The sequence below is a fragment of the Anser brachyrhynchus genome, assembly GCF_964034855.1.
Source record: "Anser brachyrhynchus genome assembly, chromosome: 12".
Lineage (NCBI taxonomy): Eukaryota > Metazoa > Chordata > Aves > Anseriformes > Anatidae > Anser > Anser brachyrhynchus.
The window spans coordinates 9,596,925-9,623,871 of record NC_137707.1 but is presented as its reverse complement, the minus strand read 5'-3'; the positions used below and the strand labels follow the sequence as shown (position 1 = coordinate 9,623,871).

The following is a 26,947-nucleotide window of genomic DNA, read 5'->3' as shown; positions in this document are numbered from 1 at the left end:
GTTTATCAGCGACTTTATGCAGTAATTAAATAGGTGCAAGTAACTTATGCTCATATTTGTTGGTTGCCGTATATATCTATGGCTGCAGTGACTGAAAAAATCAGATTGTATTTTTTCATGCTTTTGTCTGAAAAATAGGGCCAATGTCTCACTTGTTTGCCAAAGTTTTGGACTCATTAACAGATTCTCCACTTTAAAATAGAATTACTAAAGCTGGTGTTGTGTTACCTGATTTTCCGTTTAGCTGCGTCAGGGTCGTATGCCCAAACTGAACCAAGTATTTTTTTTTCTGGATCATTTTCCCTTACTTTAAATTCATATGGTAGCTTAGTGAAGACAGGGGGCTCATCCACGTCAGTGACTTCAATGGTAACTGTTGAAATGCTCCTAGAGCCACCGGATTTAAAATAGCGAAGATCAACTGTGGGATCTGTTGCTTCAATGTCAAACCTGTATTCTGCTACTTTTTCGAAGTCCAGGGGCTAGAAGAAAGACAAACACAGATAGTCTCTCTTTTGTCATGTCTAAGTAAACTTTGCATTAGCTACCCATGCAAATTAAAGCTCTGTGCTCTAATTTTATTGGGAAATAATAGCAAACCGCACTCCAACTAGACTCTGGGGGAAGCAAATCAGAACTGAACTTCTCTTTCATTAATGGAATGGCTCGAGCAACTTCTGGTTTTGAACAGATTCGTTCAGTATTCGAAGTGCAGCAATTATTTCTTGGTTTAAATCATTTTCTTTTTATAATTCTGTAGCCACCAAAAATTGCTTAGCTCCTTTTCCTCCAGGGTTGAGGGCCAGAGTTTCCTCTTCTCTCTTTTCCTTCCAGACAGACTTCATAGCTGCACTGAATGATAGCTGGGGAATTTAGTGATAAATGACATCCGCTTCCTTGTTTTTCCTATAACTGAGATTATGAAAAGAATCCCACAATGGAAGGAAGGCCAGGAGCTCGGGCACTGAGAAATGCCCCAGCTGTCTCTTGTCTCACAGGTTGGGTCCCTATGCACCGTACCCTGAGATCGTACACTGTGAAATAAGCCATGGTTAATACTAGTGACTCTGTTTTCTCTGTTTATTTTTATTTTTATTTTTTTTGAGTAGACATTGCAAATGGAAATGGCAGTGCTTATCTATCAGTTGAAATTGTACATCACCTGCCTGTATACTTAAAATGATGACATACACCTGAGGCTGAAAGCAGGTTGCAAAACACTGGGGAGAACTTTTCCCTCTGCCTGTTCAAGGATGAGCTGCGTCCAGATCAGCCCGTGTGTGTGTGAGGGGCTCTTCCTCAGGGCAGAAGTTGGCAAGCAACGCATTCCTCTGGGCCCTGGGCAGATCAGGGGAAGGGCTGCGTTTGGTGAAGGACAGCTGCTAACGTCTAGTGTGAGCACAGCTGAAGACTTTACTGTAAGTCTTGGAACATCGGTTGCTTTTTTTGGTAAAGTTTTCTTCTTAATGACATTCCTGGTATTAATAGTTAGAGATGCTTGGAAGTAAAAAACACATTCATGTCAATCTGAGGATTACAGGAGGTAATTTATAGTCCTCCCTCCCCCTTTTTCACTGTAAATCAATAAAATCAATGAACGCTTGGCTTGGCAGTGCTCTGCATAATGCAAGAATGTCCCTTGGTACAAATTGAGTAGGTTTGAGAATTAAGAAACAAAGAACAAACCATAATAAAGGCTTTGGAGAGTCTGGGCCCTCTTAAAGAGTTAGCAGGAAGTAATGGGGAAGCTTTGAAAACATTGAGGAAAGTAAGGGAGCCGTGGCTAAGATGGGAGCAAGTGCCACACTTGTAAAGAGCACTTTTATAAGAGTGGTCAGGTGTACGTGTTCACATTTTCTACTTTGGTTTCTCTTTGGCTGCAGAAGAGAAAGATTATTTGACTTGGTTAGTTGGTTCATCTCTTAAATTCACTCGCTCTTTGAAGCATCCAAATGTCTGAAGTTTGAGAGGAGCCCGAAGCGCGTAACCTGTAAATCTGACATAGTCCCCATTGCACTCTGCGGTAATCCCAGATTTTCCCAGTACTGGCAATTGAAACGGGCTGGTAAATCACCAGCTCTTCTTGCAGAGTTTACAGAATGGGGTTTTCAGGATGAATACCTTCCGTACTGTGACTTCCATGCATTCCTGTTTTTCCCTGCTGCTAGTCCCAACCCGAATCAAACACTTGTTACACATGGAAAAACAAAATCATCATCTTTCTTTGATACTGGGAAAAGTACCTTCTTTGGTCTAATAATTCCTTCATTCGTGTATGGATTTGCAACAATTTCAAAGGTGTCCCTGTAATCTCCTCTGACAAAACTGTATTTTGTATTTCTGTGTTGTGGTTCATCAATGTCTTCCACTTTGACTCTGCCAACTTCTCCTCCTACTGAAACGTTTTCAGGAACTTTAAAGTGAAATGATGCTGTTAAAAAAAAAATCAACAAATGAGTCATAAAGATTGTGCACATGGAAGTTAGAGCTTAGTTAAAGACTGTTCTTGGTTTATAGACATCCAGAGAATCATTGAGAATTTAGCATTATTGATCCTTACAGACAACACTGAAATGTTTTTTTGAAGTTTAATTACTTCTCAAAATATTCAAGTTTTTTATAAAGTTACCAAAAACTAATACCGATTTTTATTTTCTATTCTAGGTGTGCTTCACCCAGGAAATGCAGCTAGTGCTGAAATACAGAAGCCTTCTGAATATGTAAGATTATTTTGTTCACTTTTAAGAAAGTTGAATTGCAATGAATTCTCATGTAAATTTGTTTTATTCATATCAGCCTTTGGTTTCTAAATAATACATTGCATTATACTTACGGTGTTTGAATACGGGGAAGTTGTCATTGATGTCTGTTAAAGTGATAATGACTGTAGCTGTGCTTGAATCCCCAGAAAACCCTGGAGCATCTTTTGCTTTAACAATAATTTCATACGTTGATTGATTCTCTCTGTCTAAATCAGCTCTGGTTGTAAAAATCACACCTTAAAAATATAATATTGAATATGATTAGATTTTGTAGCATGTCCAACATATTTTAATTTTGAGAGCAAGTTTTTGTCTTATGCTACACATTCAACTGTAACTAGTGTTTTTACAGTGATATTTTTCTAAGACTAAAAATGTTAGAAATCTTTCTATACGATGGAATATTTGGGAGATTTTCGGTACATTCCTTTAAATTGATCTTTGCTGCTTAGAAACAGTCAAAAACTGTCTAAACTCAGCCACTCCAGCATCTAGAGAGTTTGTTCGGCCACCTCATTATCTGATTTAGTTGCTCCAGAGAACCAGTATGCTTTGTGCTTACAAGAGATGTTGAGATTATTTGTAAAACAGGACAAACTTGAAACAAAAGAAGTTTAGGAAAGCAATGGGATGAGTTACTGATCAGAAACAGGAACCCAAACTTGGAAGTCAAAATCATCCCAATAAAATGCAGTTCATTTTGTATGTAATGACCTACTTCAGGTCTCTGCTAACTTGGGAAGTGCATAACCTATCGTTCATGTGCCAAATTTGCAAAGCTGTGGGGAGTATTCTTGGGTTGTAATCACTATTTATCCTTTGACTATCTTTTTAAAGATTTTTTCTCAGTTAATCTTTAGGAATGCTGCTTTTTTATGTATTCCTCTTTTTCTGGTTGGTCAAAGAAATGGTATCCATGCTAAACTGGAAACATAAACGTGTATTATGTCCTAGTCAGTCTCTTCATCAGTGGGAAGAAAATGACCTTTCATCTTCTCAGTTAGTTCATGGTACCTAATATCCTGGCTTTATTAGTTCATTTTCAGATGCAGGCAGTGGCATTGTGTCATTGTGAATGAAAAATCTTTCCAAATTATAGTTGAAATTAAATTTTTGACTTATTATCTCCCTTGTCCAGAAAGAACGCAGCTTAAAATTGTGTTTTTATAAAAGCTTAAGGTAGAAGTTTGACACTTGCATATCTGACCTACCGGAGTCATCAACTGTGAAATATTCGTCTCCTTTAATGACTTGGTAGGTAACTGTGGCATGACCTGTAACTGTTGGGTCATCAGCGTCTACAGCTGTCACTTTGGTAACTGAGGTTCCTAGAAAAGGATTATCAAACAGCACATTTAGTATAAATTTTGCTTTTTAGCCAAGGACATGAAGGAAAACGAGTGATGGAAGAACGTACCTACTGGTGACATTTCTGGGACAGATCCATTGAATACCTTTTGTACGAACACAGGGGCATTGTCATTAATATCATAAACCTTGATAATAAATTTAGATGGTGGTTCCAGTGACCGGTTGTTTCTTCTGTCAATAATGAGAGCTGTCAGCTCATATTCTGCTTTCTTTTCTCTGTCCAACCTCTCAAAGGCATATACATCACCACTGGTCTCTTCCACTTTAAAGATGGTATTGGCATATTCACCTTCAATAATGTACTTAGCGTTGTTGTTCCTTACACTCGATGTGATCTAGAAGGTATAATTCAAAGAGATAAAGGCGGGCTTTGGAGTCTGGATTCAAAACAGTTTCTACCAGACGGTGCACACAAATGTGACTGACCTCTCTTTCTGACTCAGTTTGAAACCAGAACAGCCCTCAGGAATTGTGTTGCCAGATGGGATATTACTGAACTAAGCAGTAGCTACAGACATCCGGGTTATAGGATGAAAAATGCATCCAGACTGAAACGTGCTTGCTTATATGTTAAGAAGCATTTTTTTTAAGATTATATTTCACATTTCCTAAAGATATAAATTGTTCAGGCAGTTACATATAAAAATCATTAACCTCATTGTGTCTGAAATACATGCACCACCACATTCAGTTTGAGCTTCTCCTTTTAGCAAATACCTTTCAGAATTTAGTGGAGATTTTGCGTAGATTTCACAGAATTACGGAATCAAATTTGTGTTCACAGCTATTGACATTATTTAGCATTATTCTCTATTATTTGTCATTTAGCAGAATTCCTGCCATAGCTGACAGTTTTCTTGAGTGTAGTCACATGCAGTTACTTCGTAGTTAGTCTTTAGAGTCAAGGCTATGACAGCAAGATTAAATTTGCACTCCACAGAGTTTAAAATCTAAGATCATATGCTATGAAAAAAACGGATGGGATAAAAACATTAATCAGTTTTTATATGTAATTTAATCCAATTCTAAGTGTTTTTGCACATTATTTTATTTAATCGGGAGATGATCTGACGATTCTTCCCTTTCCATACCTTTACCCCTCTAAGTATACTACTGGCAGGTTTAAACCACAGTTTTCTGTGCACTATATCAGCATTATTATTTCAGCAAGCTATTTATCAGTAATTGCTGGGTTTGACCAAGAATTTCTAGTCTTTTGTTACTGATGTTATCATAAATTGCAGCTGTTTGGTATTCAGGATTTTATTTATCCTATAGTTGTCATTTACTGTTGAACATTCTTTTATTTATGTTTTCTATTTTGAAATGTGTTATTAAAATTTTCTTTCCTCGTTCCACATACTTAATCATGCTTGTGACTGCTGGTGCTGCTGTAGAACAGCTTGCAACTCTGGAGATGTAAGAGGAGAAATAACCTCACCCTTGTCTCAAAGATAGTATAGTCTGCGCCTTCTTTCTCAGATTTTGTTTATTTATTTGGTGTAAAAGGTATAGAATTTCAAGATTGCCTTTGCTAAAACTGAGAGTGAACGTACAAAGGGAAGGCTCCAAGGTCAAGAAAGATAAAATCCAAACATAGCAGCATATTCCTGCAGCTGTCACTCAGTTCTGCTGTGCTGCTGCTGTGGCCTTTTAAAAGGGGTTTATCAAGTGTTCAATCCTGCAAATGCAATGCACTGAACACAGATATTGCAAAAGTAATCAGAAGCATTCCACTGTTGAAAGACCACAGAGCACAGTACAAAGTGAATTACTCTTATTTAGGACAGCTCCAGGAATAAAAGCGTTCTCCTCAATCTGCTACTGAATTGGTCTGAAATGAAACAGAGATACCCAGTGTTCACTGAGAGTACCCTATGGCCTCTTTTCTCTCTCTCTCGTGCTTTCTGCCAGTGAGCAGCACTGATCCAGAAAGGTCTGTTTCACTTTACCGAAACAGCCTTGACAGATGCTGATTGTTGTACATGGGAGGAAAATGTAGAACTGCATTTATCTGAAAAGTGTCAAAGTAGTTCAATTTGGAAGACTAGATTGGGAGAACTTTGGGTGATGCGCAGTTAATCATAGGATTTTATGAGCACTGCCCTGAAGAAAACAAATTTTCAGGCAGGTCAATGCTTGTTATTATTTTTAAAAATTATTTTCCTTCACTTTGTGAAACAAATTTTTTGATTGTGTAACAATACTCCTAAACAGCACTTCAGGTTTTTTTTTCCAAGCTGGGGGACGTAAACTATATGTTTTTTAACACGTACGTTTTTATTAGCTGATCGCCCAGGTTTTTGAAAGAGAGAATCTTAAGCTACCATTAAAATATCAACGTATATCAGCTGCCAGACTTCCTTCCTAACTGTGCACCTGCATGCAATGCAGTTCTTTCTTCACTGTGGGTGCTCCATACTTGTCATTCTCTAAAATTTGTTTGTATTCTTCAAAAGAATTAGAATCCCTTTGACGTTATTCTTGATTTACTCTGTGCCCATTTTAAGATTGTAACAGGTTATTACATCAGCATTAAGTTTGACTTCTGTTTCCTTTTTTTCCCCGCGAATTCTGCCTAAACTGCAAACAAGTAATTCTTCTCCAGATACTCATCTGCTGCCTGCATTTCTAATTATTCATTGCTAACAGCCCTATTTACCTTGCCAACATGGTGTGGTAATGGCGTATCAATCTCTTCTTTGATATGCATTTGGTTCCATATCCAGTCTCTCTTAAGTCGTTTATGACTGGTATTGTTTGAAGAAAAGTTTTGTTTTGTTTTCTGACTTTCTTTGTAGGCAAATGCTGGAGCCAAGAACAATGACAAAAGCAGAATAAGCTTCTTCATCTTCTTCTGAGCCTAGGAAGTAATATAAAGTATGAAAACTGTGTAAATAACAACAGAATCAGATTAATCAGAGAGAGCACACAAAGGTGCAAATGTGATTTTCTCCTAGAGGAAAGTTTGATTACTCTCTATATTTCTTTACATCTGCCTTAGAATCAAAAATTTAAATATCAGGCACAAAACAGTGGCAACTGTAGAAACCACTTAAAGTATTTGAATTAAGTAAAAAATGTTCAAGTTTTTAAAGCTAGCATAAAGCTCAGCATCCACTTGAGCTAATCTGAAAAGAAGGATCAGCAGCAAAGATCATCCTTTGTGCATCACGGATAGTGTAGTTCAGCTGCAGATCATAGCTCATGGGAGAGAGCAGCCATGGGAGGCAACACCAAGGCTGAATCAGATCAAAGTTTATGTTAACTCAACTTGAAATGAAATGGTAGAGCTTGACAAACTAAAATGCAATGTTTTGACTTGGCCTGACACAAAATATACTGTAGTCAATATCTTCATATGGAAAATATTGATTTAAAATACAACTTTTTTTTTTTTAACGGAAAAAAATGATTCATATGGAATTTTCAATCAATTCCAAGTACAGTGTAGCAAATTATCTTGCTCAGAGAGCTTGTTTATTGATTCAATTCCTTGTCTTTTGAAATGTGTGAAGGCATATATAAAGTTCCTTTATCCCTTATTCTCAGATTTTAACATATACGAAAGGATAATTCATTAACTTATCTTCAGGTAAAACCTTTTTTTTTTTTTTTTAACCTTGTATGTTAATATTAGCAAACTTAGGCCTGACTTTCATGCCAGATTGAGAAGTTCATTTGATGTGAAAGAGTTGATTAATTTTTCCACTAAATTTTCCCTTTGCAGTATAAAGCACTGTCAGGGAAATTTAACACTCAAATAATCAGACTTTAAATTACACATAAATGACTTTCTATTAGCTTTTAGGAGCTGTCAGTGTGTACATCAAAAATAAAACAATTGTGATAGAGAAGTTGACATCGCACAGGTTCATAGATGCAAGGTTAATATTTTGGGCAGGATTTGCTGAGACATTTTCCTAATTACTCTTTGGTAACTAGGTAATCAATGTTATCTTGCAGTGTAGCATCGTTGTCAGTAAAAACATTTTATTTACCATGAAATTTTGCTTTGCTCTCTTCTACACTGTTGTACATGATCTGCAGATCATTCCTTCTTTTGTGAATGTGTAGGAAATGACTAAATGGGCTGGCTTTGAAGCTGCTTTTTAATAGCCAAGCTGTGCTTTGTACTTTTGGGGGGGGAGTTACATAACACTTTTTTGATTCAGCTGGCTCTTTGCATTCTATGCACTTACTTTAGCTTTGATTTTTTTTCTTTTTTTAAGGAAAATGAGTAAGATTGAGTTGTTTTGCTTTGTTTGATTTGTTCACACAAATATTCTACAACTAGAGCTGTAAGGCATTGAGTATGATTCTGCTGTGATCTGTCTTTCATTCATAAAATTATAAAACACAGTAACCAAAGGAAAACCAGTTGGTTAATGTCAGCTACTACAGACCATAGTTTTGGAAAATCAGACTGCAGTGTTTGAACTGTCATTTCCTCTTGTTGCTATGGTCCAGTGGGGATCCCCTGAATTGCTGTAGGGAAGAGGTTGGTTGGGGAAACTGAGGACAGCACTGCCCACTTAAGCTGCCATGCATTTCACTGTGATTGATGCATCTACAAATATCCTCGCAGAAAGCATTTTTAGCTTAAATAGTCAAATCTCCATTAACGCATACTGGTCTCTGTATGGATCTGCTTTGTAAGAAGTTTTGTGTCTTCCCTATTATCTTTTCCTAGTGGTGCCTCTCTTTTCACTGGTTCAGAACCTGCCATGCCCTCAGGTCGGACTTCAGCTGGTGCTGAGAAGGATTACCAGCAACAGCAACTGCAGGACCCCTTCTACCCTCGTGTAGGGGCACTGCTTATCAGAAATTGAAGGCTCAAATTCATAATGAGCGTGCAGTTACCTGTCTAGGAGCTCTGGGACTGTGGTAATATCCTGACTACGCCTGAGGATCCAGCTCTCCTTTGAAGTAGATAGTCTGTATGTGTTTCACAGTTCAAGCCTTGTTTGAAAGCTTGGCTATCGATACAGAAAGCACGAGTGAGAAGGCTAAGATGTCCCTTGGGCTTGTGTTTGATACTACTGTGGTAGTACTGTGATACTATTGTGGTAATAATATCCGCAACCCGCTGTTTTAATTGGAGGCCTTTTATAACCTCTCTGCATTAGGCTGGATCTTTTAAATAGATGCACGTTTCAGCCGAAACTTAAGCTAACCCTTCCACTCGGCTGACCTGTCTTCATGTTCTTACACTTTAAGGTGGTTTCACTTCCCCTTACTGGGCTGCCTGTTAGTACTTGTCCAGCATCCTTTGTAAGGCAAAGGTCCCTTTGTAAGCAACTTGATGGAGTTTGGGTCTGCCCTCTTGTATGCGCTGCGTGTCACACAGACTGAGATGGAAGAGCCTCTTGCAGAAAGTGACTCCTGCTTCATCTTTGGCATCTTTCAGCATGTCGTATTTTGGTAGAAGCCACACTGCACTCTTGAGCACTGTGCATGCTGTCCTTCCTAGGGGCGTTTGATGCGTATGACTCCATAGGACAGTCTGACTCCGAGAGGAGTTCCTCTGTGATACTGTGCCAGTTTTCCGTTCTGCAGCTGGAAGCCTCTGTTGCTGTCGAATCCGTAATTGAATTCATCACAGTATTTAAGAATACCCTTCTTTGGCAGCGTGTACAAACACTTCAGAAGCAGGACCCTGCCGAGCAGTAACTGGATAAGGGCACCGTCCTGGTGTGAAGGCCACGTTCCATGGCTGTTAGCTCTTGACAGGCTTTACTAAATGCTCTGTCTTTTTCTGACCATGATAGTTTTCTTTTCCAGCAGCAGATCTCATTTGAAATGGCAGAGGTAGCGGCAGAAGAGAGAGATTCCCATGCCTGAGCAGGGGAATGCAGTCCCATAGAGTCAGAGGCAAGAAAATTTAGGATGGATGACAGGTGGATGACATGCAAGGATCAGATTTTCATTTCATTTCACATTCACTGTGGCTGCCAGGACTGAGAAAGGCAAATAAGCAGCACCCTTTGAAGTGATGACCCTCGTGGCCACACTTCTGGAGAAGAGGACAGCACAGTTTGCGCTGTGACTGAGCTCTCCCACGTGTGCCTTTCCCTGCCTTGCTGACATGAGGTCCCATTGCAGGTCTGCCTTAACACACAGTCTCCAGTTACCCTTCTGTCTCTAACTGATTAGACCAATAATTCAAACTTCTTTTTTTTTTTTTTTTCACTTTAAGCAGGGGCCATAAATGTTCCTTAAAGTTAGGAGGGGAATGGATTATTCAAATAGCTAAGCTTCTTGGTATGCTCTTAAATTTTCTTTCAGCAAATGATGTTTTTTTCCACCAACATTATTCATTTTATGTGTTGAATTATTTCAGCAAATAACTCTTGGTCTGCAGGGTACTATAGACAGTTAACTGAGAAATTTTGGTATTCAAACTGATTTGTGGGACACATGGCTCATATGGTATAGTTTTTATTTGCAGATTGGGAGTAATTATTAAAAAAGATATCAGGTGGAGATGCAGACAATACTGTACTAATTAAAAGTTTGCATCTTATGAGTTGTTTTCATAAGTAATCAAGTGTAAGTTTGATGAGCAGCAAATACAAATAAAGTGTCCATGTAATGAAAACACATTTGATGAAATATTCGTATGAACATTCGTTTTTCTTTGTGGTATTTGCCTCTTAGTTGGTGTAATTTTCTCTTTAAAATATATGTGGCTGCTTATGTGAGGTTAGTTTGGTTACTAAAGAAACTTGTTCTATGCTTGCATGTTAAGTAGGAGTTACGCCAGGTCTCTGTATGGAGACTTTGATAAGTAAGCAGACAGTTGTAGCTGAAATGGTGTGTTGATCAGATTAAAATCTTGTACTAGTCTTAGAGAATTTCTGTTTATAGCATTTGAAGCTGATTCCAGGCAAGATAGAAATAGTGATAAGGAATTTCCTGAAGGAGAAATTTGTTTAGAAGTGACTATTATATATCAGAAAAGAAACAAGTACTTCCTGATCTCCTGTAATACATCTTAAAAGGAATTTGTCAATATTGTTCAAGTAATTTGCATACCGATTTTCAGAAAAGATGGAAACTAAAGGATTATTGATTATTGAGCTGGAAACTTAATGATTGCTTTTGCTAACAGTATCTTGGTTGGAATCTGAACAATACAAATGCAAATGAAAACTCACTTGCAAAAATGAGAGTTTCATCAAGGCGGAAAAAATTAACAAAATTACTGATAAATGAACAATACAGGATAGAATATATTCCGTTCCGTAGTACTGGAAATTTTGCTGTTTCTGGTTGTTAGTCAAACCTCAGCTGTCATGCCTGCAGCAATGTAAATGCAGGGAATACTAAATATCTGAAATTCCGTGTTCAGTCAGGTGTGAGAAATGGAGAGCCCGAAGGAAGGCGTTTGGCCCATCTTGGGCTGCCCTTGCTGGGGCTGCCAGGCCTGTGGGATGGTGGGGCAGGGCCCTCCCGGCCTGGCTGAATGTTCTGGGGCTTTTTGGCTCTCCATGTCCCCACGTGTGGCCCGACAGCTGTGTCAGTGGGCTCTGCCCTCTCATCGTGCATCGGCTGCCCTTTCTCAGGAGGCTGTGGCCGTGGGGGCTGGCGCGCAGCAAGGGCCCGCGCTGCCCTCGGGGGCTCCATGCGGGTGCGGGCTCTGGGTGCTGAACAGGGTGGCTGGCGAGGAAGAATTGGCTTGCAAGAACTGCAAGCGCCTTAAGGTCCACAGCAGAGCACCCCGTGTGAGCGACATTGATGTAAAAAGTTAAAAAGTGTAAAAGTCTCACGGGAAAATGATTGCTTATTAGATCTGAAATACTTCAAGTTTTCCTCACTACATGGCAGGCTTGCCACCCAAGGGATCTGTGCCGAATATCTTCTGGTATCTTGATACTTGTAGGCCTAAGAAAATTTTCTTGACAGAAGTTTTACTAGAGAAGTTGACTTTGGGTAGCTTTAGTTTTAGTATTCTCATAAGTATTTTCATTTGTCTTTCCCCTTCCTCTGTGCCGCTCCCCATTCATGTTCCTAAGTAGCTCTGTGTGAAAAAAATCTGTTAAATTTGCACTGGATTAAACCCAGCAACACAGAGTATGCAACACTTCAAACTTAGATTTTTTTCAGATGCAAAAATTTTACTTTGTTACATCATCTAAACACTTCTAAAATTCCTATGCTTAATGAAGCCACGCTGGAGTCAATGAGAGCAGAATCTGACCCAGTGTCAACTAACAAAAGAACACTGCCTTACAGGATCCACTTTTACCGTTAATTTCTGTCTAATGTTTAAGACCAAAGGTAAATGTGTGAATACATAAGCAAAGAGAAACAGAAAGGTAATCTATTAAACCTTAGAGGGATAAGTTATGTATTTTTTTGCATTGCCTATAGCTTAATGCATACTTAGCTTGCTTTGCAGAAGGAGCATTTTTGGTAAGCAGACAAAACATTAAAAGAAAGTAGCTCTAGCAGTACCTAACGCTACATTTCAGGTACCTTAACTGGCTGTGCAAACATGAATCGATAAAGCCTCCTCAGTTCTCTGTGAAAAGTACTGCAGCTAGATGAAAAGCTATATCCCTTTCAAAAGGTACATTTGAAGCACAGAGGACTTAAATGTTTTTGCTATCTCCTGATGGTGGACAGGGGTCAGGAGTAACAACCGTCTCGGATTTTTTTCTCCCAATTTTTTCATCTCATAATTAGACAACATTGCTCTAACCAGCTTCTAACAAACCCAGAGAGACAAGGCAGCAAAGTAATCACATAGATATAATTGTTACCTGCGCTGCAGTTTCTGATTGGCATCTAACTTGCAAAAATGCAGTCTTCCTTTGCTCCCTTGATCTTACAATGTGAGAATAGTACATAGGGAGTTCAGTGAGAATGGGAACTATGGTAGACCTTCAAACTTTAGTAACATCACTGAAAAAAACTGAGTAAATTGTGCAACATTTGACTTGGAGCAATCATTTTGTGTTGCTCTTTCAAATATAATTTTTTTCTGGATGGTTACTCAGCGTTTCTCTTATTTCTGATTAAAGCTGTCATGTGTCATGTTCTCAACAATATACAATGATTCATTTCAAAACAGGTCGTTCCTGAGATCACTGTGCTGCTTTTTGGTTTCCAGATTATTGAACTGATTTAAATGTGCATAGTGCCCAACTACCTAGTATTATATTTTTGATTGTCCTTCTGTCGTCTTTATGCATCTGAGAAGTGCCTTCCACTGATGACTAAACAGTCTGGAGTGCAAATGCCTACCCGAAAACTGATGATAAAATGACTCTTTATATGCATGATAGTACCTTTGAGTAAATAGCTACTATGATGACTAAACCATCTGGAGTGCAAATGCCTGCCTGAAAACTGATGATAAAATGACATTTTATACTTGTGATAGTACCTTTGAATGAAAAACTACTCCAGCAGTATCTTAACTAAATGTGCTACTTTAAGAAAAAACAGATGTCACTCAGTATTGTGAGGGCACTGCTGTGTGGTTTTGTTATAGGTCAGTTGTTGGTGTTGATGATGCAGCACCGTATCTCAATATAGCTGAAGAGATAACTCAGCACTTCTGATTTTGGCTCCTGTTTTGCCTCCTCATATTCCAGGGAAAAAAAGAATAATTCTAACCTGGAAGTTCTTTCTGATTTTAGCTCTAAGTTTCTGGTAGGTCTGGGGAAAATATGTCAATGATTTTTTCCCCTATCAGTTTAATTTACCAAAAAATTCTCTCCTGGATGATAAAAAATAAAACTTCCTCTGATGGTTGGATGGAGTCCTCAGCCAGGACAGGTAATTCTTTCATAAATTAAGAAATTTGTTTATAAAGGAACTATAAATTACTGTGTGTATGTTGAAGATTCATTGCTTTTGATTAGATGGAGAGCCCAATGCTCCGCTCCTGAACGGACAGCAGAGTCAACAAGAAAGGTTTCCCTGCTCTGGCAAGTAAAGGACACCACACAGAGTGGTGGAAAGCAGGCAGCCAGATAGGACTCCCAGTCTTCCTGTGGTTTCTGCTATGGAGCTGGATAAAAATGGGGAGGCAAGCACTGGTTTGGCAACAAAGCTACTGTCCAAGCTAGTGAGAGAATGCCCATGCACTGAAGATGGGGAAAAGAGGTAACGAAACCTACAGTAATGTCTTCCCAGAGCTTCCTGACTCCCCTGCTTGCATTTCAGCAAGTGACTTGCTGACTCCAGGATTAAAGAGCTGCAGGAAATACTGCCAGTGGCTATGTGAACAGGCTGAGTGAGTCACGCAGGCAAATGCGAACTGAAAATAACAAATGTGTGGTCTAACAGGACATTTGCTGTAAAGAGAATGATTTTAGAGAAATGAATGAGGAAGAAAGTTATAAGGGGTCACAAAGTTCTCCTTTGTTCCTTGCCAGGAAGCTTTTTTGGAAAAGGGATGTATAGGTTTGCATTTCGTTTGCTAAATGTCACCTCATCACAGACCTGAAGGAGAAGCAAGATGAGTCAGGTAGGATCTGATCCTGCGTCTGTAAATTCTGACTGTACTGGAGTTGGTTTTACATCAGTGATGTGCCCGATAATATTTTAGCTGGCTAGATTAACAAAAACAAAAATGCCAGCGTGAGCGGGAAAAGAACAGCCTATAGGAGCCTTTGCTTACTTTGGTCTGTGAACAGTGCAGTACTACAGAAGCAGTCAGCCGTTACAGCAGGCAGGAGACACTGTGTTTTGTGCTCATCAATGTTGGCTGGACTTCTCTAGGTGCATAAGAGTCTTTTGGAGAGCTGGTGTCTGTTTCTCTGCCAGCTGGTCCCTGGATAGCAGCTGCAGTGACGGAGTAATGACATGCTCCCAGCTGGGATAGGAACTCGTTTGTTTTTGCATGTGGCTCTTGACTGTAATGAGGTGTAGAACAGGCCACTGTAGACACGATTGATAGCAGGTACTAAGGTTTGGTGATTTCTCTCTTCAGTAAGAACAAAGAATAGCAAACCTCAAGGGAATTTAAATGATAAGGTATCTCCTAGAGATACTTGGGCCATAATTCATACTGTTTCTAAAATCTAGAAAAGCTTTTTTTTTTTTAATTTAAATTTGTTTGGCTTAGATCTTGATGTACCTATCTGCATGTCACACACACACTTTGAATGAGCTCTGAATTGGGTTTCTGTTAGAATTCTAGGAAACCTCAAACAATCCCCTTTTCTGGGTCAATTTGGAAGAGATGGGCTGATAATTTGTGCCCAGTTGTTCTGTGTTCTTTAGGGAATGGCAGCCTTTTATGGATAGCATCATTTAGATACCTCCATGTATCTGAGACATTTCTGTTTGTGGAAATGAATCCCATACATGATCTAAGAAAACATGTGACTGTATTTTTATGTACCTGTGTAGTATATACGAAATCTGGCAACTTCCACATAGGCCAGGAGTAGGCTGTTTTTTTTCCTTCATATGTGGCACGCCAAAAATCTTACACAGTAAAGTTATCAAACCAAGAGGGACTACTTCTGTGATTCATGTGCAGATGCTTTGATTCCTGTTCCAATCTTGAACTAAATCATTTTTCTGTCAATCTCTGGTAATACGTTTTTAATCTGAGTTTCTTACTTGCAAATCTGATAACTGAAAAGCAAATTAAGTGCATGTTTTAATTAGTGGGCTGGTCTCCCCATGAACTTTGAGAAAGCATTATTTTTGGAGTAAATGAATAATTCTTGAATCACTTCAGCTGTTGACATGACAGTGGTGCATTATTTAAACACAGGTTGTTTGGTGAGGATGGCATTTGTGATGGAAGCAAAACAATACTTTGAAAGCATTAAAATGAGCAGTTGCAACTACTCTAGTAGTCTGACTAGTTTTTGCTCTTCCACCCAGATCAGTTATGCTGTACAATTGTCATTTTAATGGATGACTGGTTTCCTTTTATATAAGCATCCAGGTATGTTTAGAAAGTAATCCACCAGCCTCAGTAAAACTGGTGGCCTTCTACCTCTCCCAGGAGACAAATACTCGTGAAGGTGTGTTATAGCCACACTGAATCATTAGGTGAGTTTTAAGAATCTTTCTCATTTTACGCTCTCAGCATGCAGATCATGTATCATGCCAGGTGCAGAATCAGTGTCTCTACTCATTTTTCACAGCAATATTATTTGTCATCACAGAGGCTGTAGAGATACTTGAGAGAGAACCAATTTGAAACTGAACTGATAGATGAAACACTGAAGTACTTCTGGTCTGGTGCTGCTTAAGAGTTCTTACGATGGACGTGCTGCTGTAGTCATATAATGCTTTACAACAGATGCCTTCTCTGAAGTGACAACAAATTGGATTATTGTGCTTTAAATAAGCAGCAAGTGGTATTGTCCTGTCTTTCCATGCATGAAGTCTTTCAGTTCACGTACAAACATGTTAGTACAAAATGCAACAAGGAATAAGGTGGGCTTAGCAGAGGGCCTACTTTAAATGTCCACTATAACCAGAGTTGTTGAACTCTTTTGATGCTCGTTTGTGATCAAACGGAAGATTATTAAGCCAATTTGTGACACTTCATAACTAATGAATATAGTGTCATAAACAGAAGATTTTGGCTTTCTGTTACGAGTTGATAGCATGGACAGCATTGAGTTTAAGGTCATAAGCCTCCTACATCTCTGTACAGCTCCTGAGCCTTGGATGCACATATATGAGGGTTGAATGACTCCTAAGGAGCAGAAGTATTCTGGTGTTTAGTGGGTGTGTTCAAGCCCAGAGGTGGAGTTTGGATTCTGGTACGGGGTATTACCACCTCGTCATCGTGTCACATAGATCTGTGTGCTTTAGTGATTTGGAAGGTTCCATTTCTTTAAATCAGCAAGCTCGTAGGACCTATGAGTAATATGATTTCTTTTCTTTCCAGATGTTGCAGGGATGAAACTAACAATTAAATGACAGAAGATTTGTTCTTGGCCACATGTCTTTTGATGACAGTTGCCAAATGCTGTTGAAATCTGAACTATTTCGAGGGGTTTACTTTGCATTAAATACAGCCCTTCTGTTCTGAAATGAGCTAATAAGATGAGTGGAATAAACCTTGCATGCAGAATTTGGAGGAGCAAACATTTTTTCCCTGTGAATTCTTTGTCCGAAATAGAAAGCTTAGAGGAAAATCTTTCCCATCTAGATTAATTATTGCTAAGGACAAATGCTGGAAATGGAAATGAATGGAAATGAAGTGCCAGTGTTATGGACAGGCGAAGAACCTGTTCTCTTCCGTGTGTGCAATAAGTGTTTTTGATGATGCTCTTGTAGTCAGGTGTACTCGTTCCTGAGAAGGGTCTGACTGACACGGAAGAATGACCGGGTCTCTGTCAGTCTTGTTGGCAGTACCTGCAGTGGCTGTAGAGCCAGCCCCTTCCCTGCTTTCTTTCAGCCGGTTAATGTTTCTGTAGCCCAGGCTGCGGCAGCTCTGGCAGGACAGGCGGAGAGGCAGGTGTCTCAGCACCGAGCCTTCTCCATCCTCAGCAGCTCCCACACTTCGACTGCATCGTTTGACATTGGGGAGTGGGGCTCTGGGTGAGAGGGGGACAGAGGAATCCTCCAGTAATTATTTGGTTATCCCCATGCAGAGGTGGAACAGTTCTGTTATATTGGAGGTGTTTGGAATTGCTAAGAAGATTTCTCAGGCATCTCTAACCAGAAGCTTTGTTTCCTACAATAAATGGTACGCACAGTTCAGAATTGATCTGTTTTGATGCTGCCCCCTGGCTAGCTCTGCTGTACACAGAGTTCAGCTGGAGCTGTCACTAAATGCTTAAGAGTTTGTCCAAGCTAAAAAAAAAAAATAAGGTGCTCTCTGAGAATAATATATTATAAAGCTTTTTCCACTTCCCCTTTGTTTCCAGATAAAGCTTTAGTATCACAGAGGCTTCCAAGCACAGAGCTCCAACTGAGTAGCTTTGATTAAGGAAAAGTCCCCATCCTTTGAGGAACTGTATGCAATAAATATATATTTTTTAAACTACAATGTAGCTGTGTTTGCTGCAGATAAGATTTTTTTTTTTTGACATTTCCTTTAACAGAAGCTTGGGAGCAAAAGTATCTGTCTCTAGCACAAGCATCATGTGTAGGTCTCAGTAATGGGTATTTATTGTGCTAACAGTACTCCGAAGCAGAGAAAGTATGTTCAGCTGTATGTGTGTTCTGATTCCCATGTCCAGATTATTTTACTGAGTAACTTAATGCATTGGCACTTCCTCTGAAACTTATTGTTTTGGCAGATAAAGCATATACGTATAGATAAATCTAATTTTCTGGCTGGGCAAGAGGCTAGAAAAACAGGGTGTGTCTGGATCTGTTTTGTTTGGTTATTAGTATTCAGTATTTTTCCCCCTTTTAAAATGTCCAATTCAAATGTCAGTTCATTCTTCTCTATTTCCTGCCCTTATTCAACTAGACTGCCAGACCAGGCTTAATTAACTTCAAGACCTTTTCTGCCAACCCTTATAGTTACAGCCTTTTCCTGGAACATTTCCATTGTTATGCTCTCCGTGTGTTGTGAGATGATACAGATGATATTATTGCTACTTTTATGAATTTACAACGAGCCTTTCAATATTTTTACTTACAGCTACTTACAGCTTAGCTTTTGGAGTCAGGAAAATCTCAGTTTCGAATCAAAATAAAACTAGGGAAGCAGATTTCCAGCTTACAATGCTGATGAAGTGAAGCTGGAAAGCCTGGAAATTCAGTCCTCAGACACAGGGAAGCTTCAAGAGATGAGGAAAGCTGTTGTAAGTTTTATGACAGACTTCAGAGCTAGACTGTTTTCCCTAAGGTTTCGTTTCCATGTGGAAGTTGCTGTGATTTAACACAGTGTTGTGTTTTGCTCCATTATCTCTGCACCGGCTTAAGTAGGTCATTAATCTAATGAATTTCACAACCCCAGTCCAGAGGCAATGAGGAAAACCCCCACCTAAGCCGAGCTTCCTTCTTGAAACAAACGGCAGCTGTGGTAGGTGCTGGGTCAGCATGTAAGATGTGAGGGCAGGAGTGGCCTTGTTTCAGGGCAGGGGGTGCTGTTGTTTACACCTGATAAGGGGTCTTTGTGAAAGTGATAAAAGTGAGAGCTGGGGGCTTTCACCTGGCTGACCCAGGGAGTTTTCTGTGCCCAGGTCTTTGCCAGCGGGACCCGTGGTGGTGATGGAGCCCCCCGCTGGGGCTTGACGTGGCGAGCACCCCCGGGAGCAAACGGCTTTAAAGCAGCCTGACTGCTTGGGAAGCTCTTGTTCCCAGCAGAGCTGCGCTTTGTGGGTTTGCTGTCTGAAGCTGAAGCGCAGCTGGAGATACTGCTTAAGCTGAGGTGGGAACTCTGACTCTCAGTTAGTGGCTACCTAAGTGGAACGTTTATTTTCCCTACTGCTCGTATTTTCATCGTGACTACCGAAAACGCTTTTCTTATATGAATGAAGCCTTCCTCTTCATTTAAGGAAGCTGAAGACCAATCCATAAAAGGCAGGTAATAAAGCTCACCATTTCACAGCAGGAAAATGACACAATGTATTCCAAAGAGAAATGTGCCTCTTTCTTCCTGTTGGAAGCTTAAGTCATCTCCAAGTGCAGTTACTGGACAATGCAACAATACTAATCCTAAACTTCTACCAAGGCCGCTGCTGGCAAATCGAGTGGACGAAGCAAGTGTGTTTGTCCCCATTATCATCTTTGTATAATGAACCCATCCTTGCTTTTTGTACTCTCTGCTTTCTGTCTTGCTTCTCAGTTTCCATGTGGATATGTCTTTTAGCTGGAGTGCATCTGGATGACACTAAAATATGCACAGTGTAGCAATATTTGTTTACGTTTTAATGACAGCATAAAACCCCCTATCACTAACAGAACTGAACAAATAGGCAGTATATACTATTTAATTGTAGGTTTGGATTCATAGATTAGGTGGTGGAAAAAAAAATGAAACCTTAGTAGTAAGGATTGGTGGGCCTCACCCTAATGTGAGTAAGCTGGTTCTCTTGCAGACAAATCTTACTTATCTTGAAAGACAGTGACAATAAAATCCAGTCAGATACTGCAAATCTCTGAATTCAGGTGTAGGACTGGAGGAGGGGGAAGGGAGTACCCCACAAAAAGAAGGGGGAGGCTAACCTAACGCTCTGTGCCAGTCGAGACCGTCTGTGAAGCTAAACCTAACACAGGAACAATTCCCATCAATGGCAGGATTTCCTATCATTCGCAGGACAGCAGCATTAGGCCCTTAGTCTTCTCAAGCAGAATGTTTTAAGGTACACTTTGCACTCCTAGAGAGGATTTCCAGACCACAAATTCATAACAGATAGCATCATGAAAGGAAGGGGAAAAGGAAGACTGATCCTACCAAGGCATTGCTCAGAAATGTGGACAAAGACAGCAGAAGGAATGTGACTGTATCCTCCAGACATACTGTGGAAGTGGAATTTCCCTTTATACTGTCCTACATAATGAGGACAAGGGCCCGTGCGAGCTGCAGATAACGCACCTTGCGTCGGATGAACGTCACCAGGTGGCAGGAGGACTCCTCCTGATGTTGCAGGGCCAGGAGGGTTGCTGCTCATTGGTGAAGGCTGACAGTGGGCTTTTTAAAGGAAGGTGTAATGGAAACAGAGGGCCTTTGCTCCTCAAGTTTTGGCAAAAGATGGTTGCAAAATCCCATAGGAACAGGAGAGTTATGATGACAGCTAGGCTGAGACAAGAATGCTGTTGTTTTGGGATTTTGAATCATGAAGAAAAACCCTGCTGAATTTAAAAGGTGTCTGCTTTTGGTCTACCTCTGACTATGGTGGTGCTCTATTCAGGTGTCATTCCTGACATTCGAGATAGCAATGTTACGGCAGAAGAATACTCCTTCCACTCCACTTGTCCTTTGGAAAGGTGTCCTGCAATTTCTGCTCTGTGTACCAGGTGACCGTACTTGTCTTTCCTCTGAAAAATCAGTTATTTTTCACTATCAACTCTGGACCCTTTTATGGAGGTTGCTTGATAACACTTGCACATGTAGCTCCTAATCTTTTGTAAGACAGTTTTGCTCTCTCTCTCAACACAAAAATACTTGTCTGGAGATAAGTCTGCCAGAGTGTCCATCCACCTGCTTGCCTCTCTGTGGTTTACTGATTGTAAATCTCGGTTACACTCAGAGTACCAAGACCGAAGCAGGCAGTGTAAACACCTGCAGGGGATGGATAAGTTTCCCTCTTTGCCCTGCCCTGAAAAACACTGAGCTTTTGAGCCTTTCCAGTGCTTGTGGGCTTTAATTAAACACGTAAGGGGACACGGCCCCAAGTCTTCTCACTGCCTGCCCAACAGGTGTGTATGGCAGTGTGTACACAAAACAGACTCAAGGCACAGATAGCATCCATCTCAATAGTGTGCTACAGAGAGAGTGTACATAAAATATTCAGCAAAATCTTACAAGCAACATACAGCTTGTTTCATGCTTATCGACAGATCTGAAATTCATATTAAGAGGAGCGAAGCTCAGGCTCTTACTGGATGAAAAGGCTAACTTACATCCCTGTATGGAAGAACCATAAACTGGATCTTGGCAAATTTTTATTGAACTTTTTGTATTTTGAGACCAGACTCATTGCAGAATTCAGGAGGCAGGTGGAAGGTGTGTGGTGAGTGATGTGCATTAATTTTGCACACCGTCAGTCCCAGCGTTAGCCCTGCTGGTGGGTTTCCTGGGCCTGCAGTGGGGCTGGTCCTGGATCCCTTATGGCATGGCTGAGGACAGGCCCTGAGCAGGATGCCTGCCAGGTTCTCGGCAGTGAAAATGGGGGCTCCTGATCATGACTGCGTGTGGTACCCCAGTGCCTTCTGTCTCCTGTGTTTGCAGTACCTGAGGAGGCCTCTTGAATGCAGTAGGGCACAAAAGGGAAGTCAGCAGCTGGATCAAGCTAACTCATCCTCATTGTGGGCCAAACTAGTATCCAGCTGGGGATGTACTAAGGTCTGCTCTCCTAATTCGAATTCTGATCAGCTTTAAAAGGTGTGTGTGGGGAATTTTTACCCAACTTTTACCGTAGCGACTGTGAGCTGGTCATCTCTCTTTGTCCTAACAGAACTCCAGTTTACACAAATAATCGCTCTTTGATGTGTTCTAAAGTAGAAGGGAAACCAGTATCAGTGCGAAACTGGAGGGGATTTTTGATTTGTAAACATCCAAGGATAACAAAAGGAAAGGCATTGGTTTTAAAAAATGCGCCAAACCATTTTTGTTTTCAACAAATTTCTCACAAATAGAGAACCTCTTATTTTCTCTTTGGCACTAACACTTGAACCTCTGAATTAAACATCTAGAACCTGAGGGAAAAAAGAAATATGGACAAGTGACAAAAATAACCACTAAGATCACTTACAAAAAGCTCAGTTGCTAGAAATAATCAATTATCTCTATTCTGTGAACCTCTGCCTTTTTAGAAAATACAAAATATTATCTGGCCAGATACAAGCTTGTAGTTCTGTAAACATGTAACCAGGCCAAAATAAAATGAAGTTTTTCTATTTTTCATTTGAAATATTAATTGAAACAGTGATTTGTGGATGTGCAGTGCAATCCTTTGTTCCATACAGCTATAAATCAGGGGAGCCTCTAAACCATAACCAGGGATTTTCACCTATATCCTGTTTTCAGCTGTTTCATTCAGCAGAGGCAGGATATGAAACAAATCCATCTTTTCCTTTGGGAACAAACCTGTTAACTGTTTAGGTGAAACCTCCTTTGTCTAAGCTTTCTCTTTAGCACTGAATCCAGCCGATAGCTCTGTGCAAGCTACAGGTTACTGAATGGCACAGAGCTGTCTCGTGGCTTACTTTCAGAGTCAGCATTTGCTTTAAAATGTTTAAGAAACAGTTTTATGATCTTACGTTAAAGAGCAAGGCACTGGGAAGTATTTCTTAGTGCAGTACACCTCTAGCACTCTCAAAAATAAACCCGTTTTGTGGACAAAGCAGGAATGATTTGTTGAGTTTATCTTTTGCTTTTGGATTCGTTTGTTGTATTGTTTGTAAGTTCACATACAGTTCTGTAGTGTACTACACTAGTTTAAGGCTTTTATATGCTAAATTAAAGCCGTGTCCCTTTCTCCTGATGGTCACCCTTTTTTTATGGCTAAGAAGTAACTCCTGGCGATACCTCAGATGAATTGCAAGTCAGCAGTTCTGTGACGTGTTTCTGGTATATTGGGTGTTGTTGCAAGGCACAAATTAACCCGAGATGAGAACCTTTTGTAAATCATCGGAGTATCCTTGCTTTTGTCTAATATTTTTTTCTACATGAACATCTATAACACCGTCTGCTTTCACAAATGCTGATACGATGATTTATAATCAGTGGAGGCAGGAATACACTGATTAACTACACCTTCATTAACTGCAGTAGCAACCAACTTTCAATGCTTTCAATAGCGGAGAATGGAACAGATTTTCTCACAGAAATTCTTCTTCTTCCATATCTTTTTTCCTTTTATTTCTTTCCTTCCTTTATCTTTGTTACAGCGTGACAACCAGCACTGTAAGGTGCTGTGCACACTGACAGCCCCACTACTGCAGACTAGAATTCTTACACAAAAAGCAGTATCAGTTCATCTCTTATGCATAAATGCTTAGTTTCTGCAAGCTGTACAGGAAACTTGTTAGCTCAGGGGCTTGCTATGCTGTCTGTAGGAAAAGATAAACCTTTTCAACCAAATTCTTGTGTCAAGCCAGTGTTTGCGAAACACCTTGTCAGAAAAAAAATGTTTTATTTTGGACCTCTGAGCTCAAGAAACTTCTAAAGGAAGTAAACAGGGGCTGTAAAAGCTGGTAGTCTAAGGTTGAGACTTCAGAGAGCAAGGCAGTGAGGTGTTTATATAAACTCTCTGTGTAAGCCCTAAGCACCTCTCTTAGCAAGCGTGATATGCCAAAGATGGCTGCTATGTGTGGTGGCTTTCACCTCTTCTTGGCATTTTAACGATCAAGTCATAGCACCTTTTAAATACCAAGGGCAACCCTCCTTTTGATGGAACATACCATGTCAAGTCATAGCCCAGCATACAGCTGCTGGCTAGAAACAAAACCAAGCCTGTAACTCTCCACACAGCAGGTGAAATCATTTTGTAAATGGTTTACAGGTGCAATTTGCAATAGAATTTCTTTTTTCCATATTGAATGAACATTGGCAGCTTAATCTAAATATTACAGAACAGAACTACAAAAAAGCGATCTGGGAACGTTGTGCTATAGCCCAGGAAATTTAGAAATTTTCCTCTTCCAGTGTAAACTGTGAACAGCTCTGCTGTTGCCTACACTTATTTTGGTTTATATGATATCAGTATTAGGCCCAAAGGATGGTGTGGATAGGTATTAAATTCATAGCCAGTCCACTGTTAATTCATAAATTATTTAAAACGTTAGAAGGCATATCTGATGGAGGTAAGAAATCTTTACAGTTAACTTCACAGCTGAAGGACAGCAAATACCGTTTATTCCTTACCTGAGTCAGAGTTGGTGGAGCTTCAGTTTGTTCCCAAATGAGGCAAACTAAAATCAACAGTATCCCGAAAAGTTACGCAGTACAAAGAAAATGAAGAACAAACAGAAAAATCCACTTCTTTTCGTTAAGCAATACTGGGAGTGTTCACAATCCAATCTCCAAGGTTTTCCATCTGGGAGTCAGCCTTTTCCCATCCTGCATCCCGGCATCCTGTTATTGTTCCAAGTCTTAGTAATTCAGCGAGAAAAGGGAGTGGAGGAAACAAGATAAACTTAGCCTTATTATTGCTATACTGACTTATTTGTTGCTGCCTCTAATGAGGTAGCTGAATAAAAGGAAATTGGCTCTAAGAGAAACACAAAAGTTGGTATATTATTTAGGGTCATTTTATAAAGAATTTTAGGAATTATCAGCAATGATACTTTAAATAGTGGCTGATATTTGATCAGCACAGGCTATGCCTGATTTGCACAAACGTGATAATTTAAAGCCATTTGGAGATGTCCTTTCTGTAAGGATTTTTGTATCCACAAGCAGAAAGCTGAAGTCCTCATGTGAGTGAGACTGGGGTTCTTGTAAGGTCTGTCAATGCTGAACGTGAAAATGAAATTTAACGCTATTTTTCCCAGGTAAAATTGTGATGCCAGAAACAAGACAGTGTGTGGGTGGGCCTTCCAGAAGGAGAAAGTGTTTGAATCATCCTGATTATGGTTAGTTTATGCCTCTAGACCACTCAGGCCAGTCAGAAGGGAAAGATTCAGTGTTTGTGTTCTGTTACTGAAGCTGACTTGCTGCGCAGTTCGCAGAGGGGGGGAAGCTCACCAAAACCTCAGTATTAGAGATCTCGGTGTCTCTAATATTGTCATTTGCATGAGGCTTAGGTCAGGATGTTGCTCAGTGAGGCCAATCTGTTGACCCTGTGGGCTGCCTTACAGCCTAGCCTGAGCACCCAAAACCTGGGGGACTGGGGTGCCGCCTCCTGCTCCACCTGTTGTTGTCTGACCCCTGCCTGTATGTTAAAACCGAACACAAAGATGTACCTCTGACATTGTACAGTACGAGTGAAAGAGGATTTTTTTAAGTAAATAACACAGAAAGAAATCTAAGAAATGTGGCACTTAGCTCAAAACCCACTTGTATTTTTTAAACAGTTACAATAAAAGTAGGCAAATGTTCAGCATATCTTAAGTAGGACTTTAAATAATAATGATCCACGGTTAAATATTCTCTTGCTCCTATTTGTCATCGCATCCCAGCACAGGTGATAGGATTGATTTCCTAGCTTTCTAGAAGGCTGAGATTGGTTTTATTATTTCACATTTTTATGATGTACAGCAGCAGAGATGAATGGCGTTTTAAAAATTTTGATACGTTAGTTATTCAGAAAAGTTAAGCAACTAATGAGAAGACATTTTTCAACGTCTTACTCAAGGAGACCAACTAGAATTAAGATCCCTTACAAGAAAATAAGCTGTTCTATTTCATTGCTGAGAGAAGAGCACGGAGGATGCTGATAGGGGTTTTCCAGGGAACTGCAGCTATCTGGTCAGGATGTAGCTCAATGATAAAGTGGTACCCATAGCAGACAGCTGTCCCAGATATGATTTACTTTTGCAAATGACTTCAACTGTATTTACAACCGTTGCATAGCCTTTGATGTTTGTATCTGTGACTTGGGAGTAAGCATGCTATTTAGCTAATCTAAACAAAGGATGAGGATAAGAGAGCCCTTCATGTCCATTATGCAAAGAAAGAAATGGGAAAAGCACTGTGTTTTCTGTGCATGCCCTGAGGCAGCAGGTCTAGATTATTAAGGTTTGTTTTGATGCCTACTAAATAAGCTTTGTCTTAGGTGACTTGTTTTATCACTAGTGAAAAGTTCAAGGAAAAGAATGAGAATGTTTCTAAAGGCATTTTTAGCATGCTCTGTTTCAGGGCTCAATAGAGTAACTGAAAACCATTTATGAGCTCTGAGGAAGATAATTTCATTCAAATTTTAGAAACCTTATTAAAATCTCAAAGCCTTCCATATTCTGTTTTACAGATTTCATCTCTACTGAACTGTTTCTTTAAAGTTTCTTTCTGGCTATAAGGAAATGTGCCCTGAAATTTTATGGAATGAACAACCTATCTTTGCATCCCTCTCAACAGAAGGCAGAGCTCCTAATGGTTCAAACCACCTCATTTCCTTTATTTAATCCCAGGTATTTTAGGTACTGCACTTTCTAGGCAGTGAATTTCATCAAGTTTTCAAAGCTGCTGACACAAAATGCTAGCAAGGAAGTTTCCCTGTAGACTTTCAGACTTTTTATCATCACTGACATGTCATTTGACA

At 39.9% G+C, this 26,947-nt stretch overlaps 2 protein-coding genes across 29 annotated transcripts in view; one reads left to right on the top strand and one right to left on the bottom strand.

Annotated features, from left to right (window-relative positions):
- Positions 1-26,877, bottom strand: part of CDH5 (cadherin 5) — a 33,484-nt gene extending 6,607 nt beyond the window's left edge. Inside the window, exons 1-7 of one of the 4 annotated variants that reach the window (XM_080552807.1) lie at positions 24,613-26,877; positions 6,796-6,996; positions 4,180-4,468; positions 3,974-4,090; positions 2,834-2,998; positions 2,244-2,431; positions 229-482 (exon numbers count right to left, since the gene is read on the bottom strand). In XM_080552807.1, coding sequence (XP_080408933.1) covers positions 229-482; positions 2,244-2,431; positions 2,834-2,998; positions 3,974-4,090; positions 4,180-4,468; positions 6,796-6,984 — 1,202 coding nt within the window. In that variant the 5' untranslated portion in view covers positions 6,985-6,996; positions 24,613-26,877. Of the gene's footprint in view, positions 1-228; positions 483-2,243; positions 2,432-2,833; positions 2,999-3,973; positions 4,091-4,179; positions 4,469-6,795; positions 6,997-12,901; positions 24,592-24,612 lie in introns of those variants that run through there. The other 3 variants (XM_080552808.1, XM_080552805.1, XM_080552806.1) reach the window with 3 other exon arrangements.
- The window catches only part of LOC308176724 (uncharacterized protein), a 297,961-nt gene that overhangs the window by 81,825 nt on the left and 189,189 nt on the right, over positions 1-26,947 (top strand). For all 25 annotated transcript variants that reach the window (XR_013938519.1, XR_013938520.1, XR_013938521.1 and 22 more), the window contains one exon: positions 2,665-2,720. Coding sequence is in view for 13 of the 25 variants with exons in the window: in XM_080552845.1 (XP_080408971.1) it covers positions 2,665-2,720 (56 nt within the window). In the remaining 12 variants the exon portion in view is untranslated. The remainder of the gene's footprint in view (positions 1-2,664; positions 2,721-26,947) is intronic.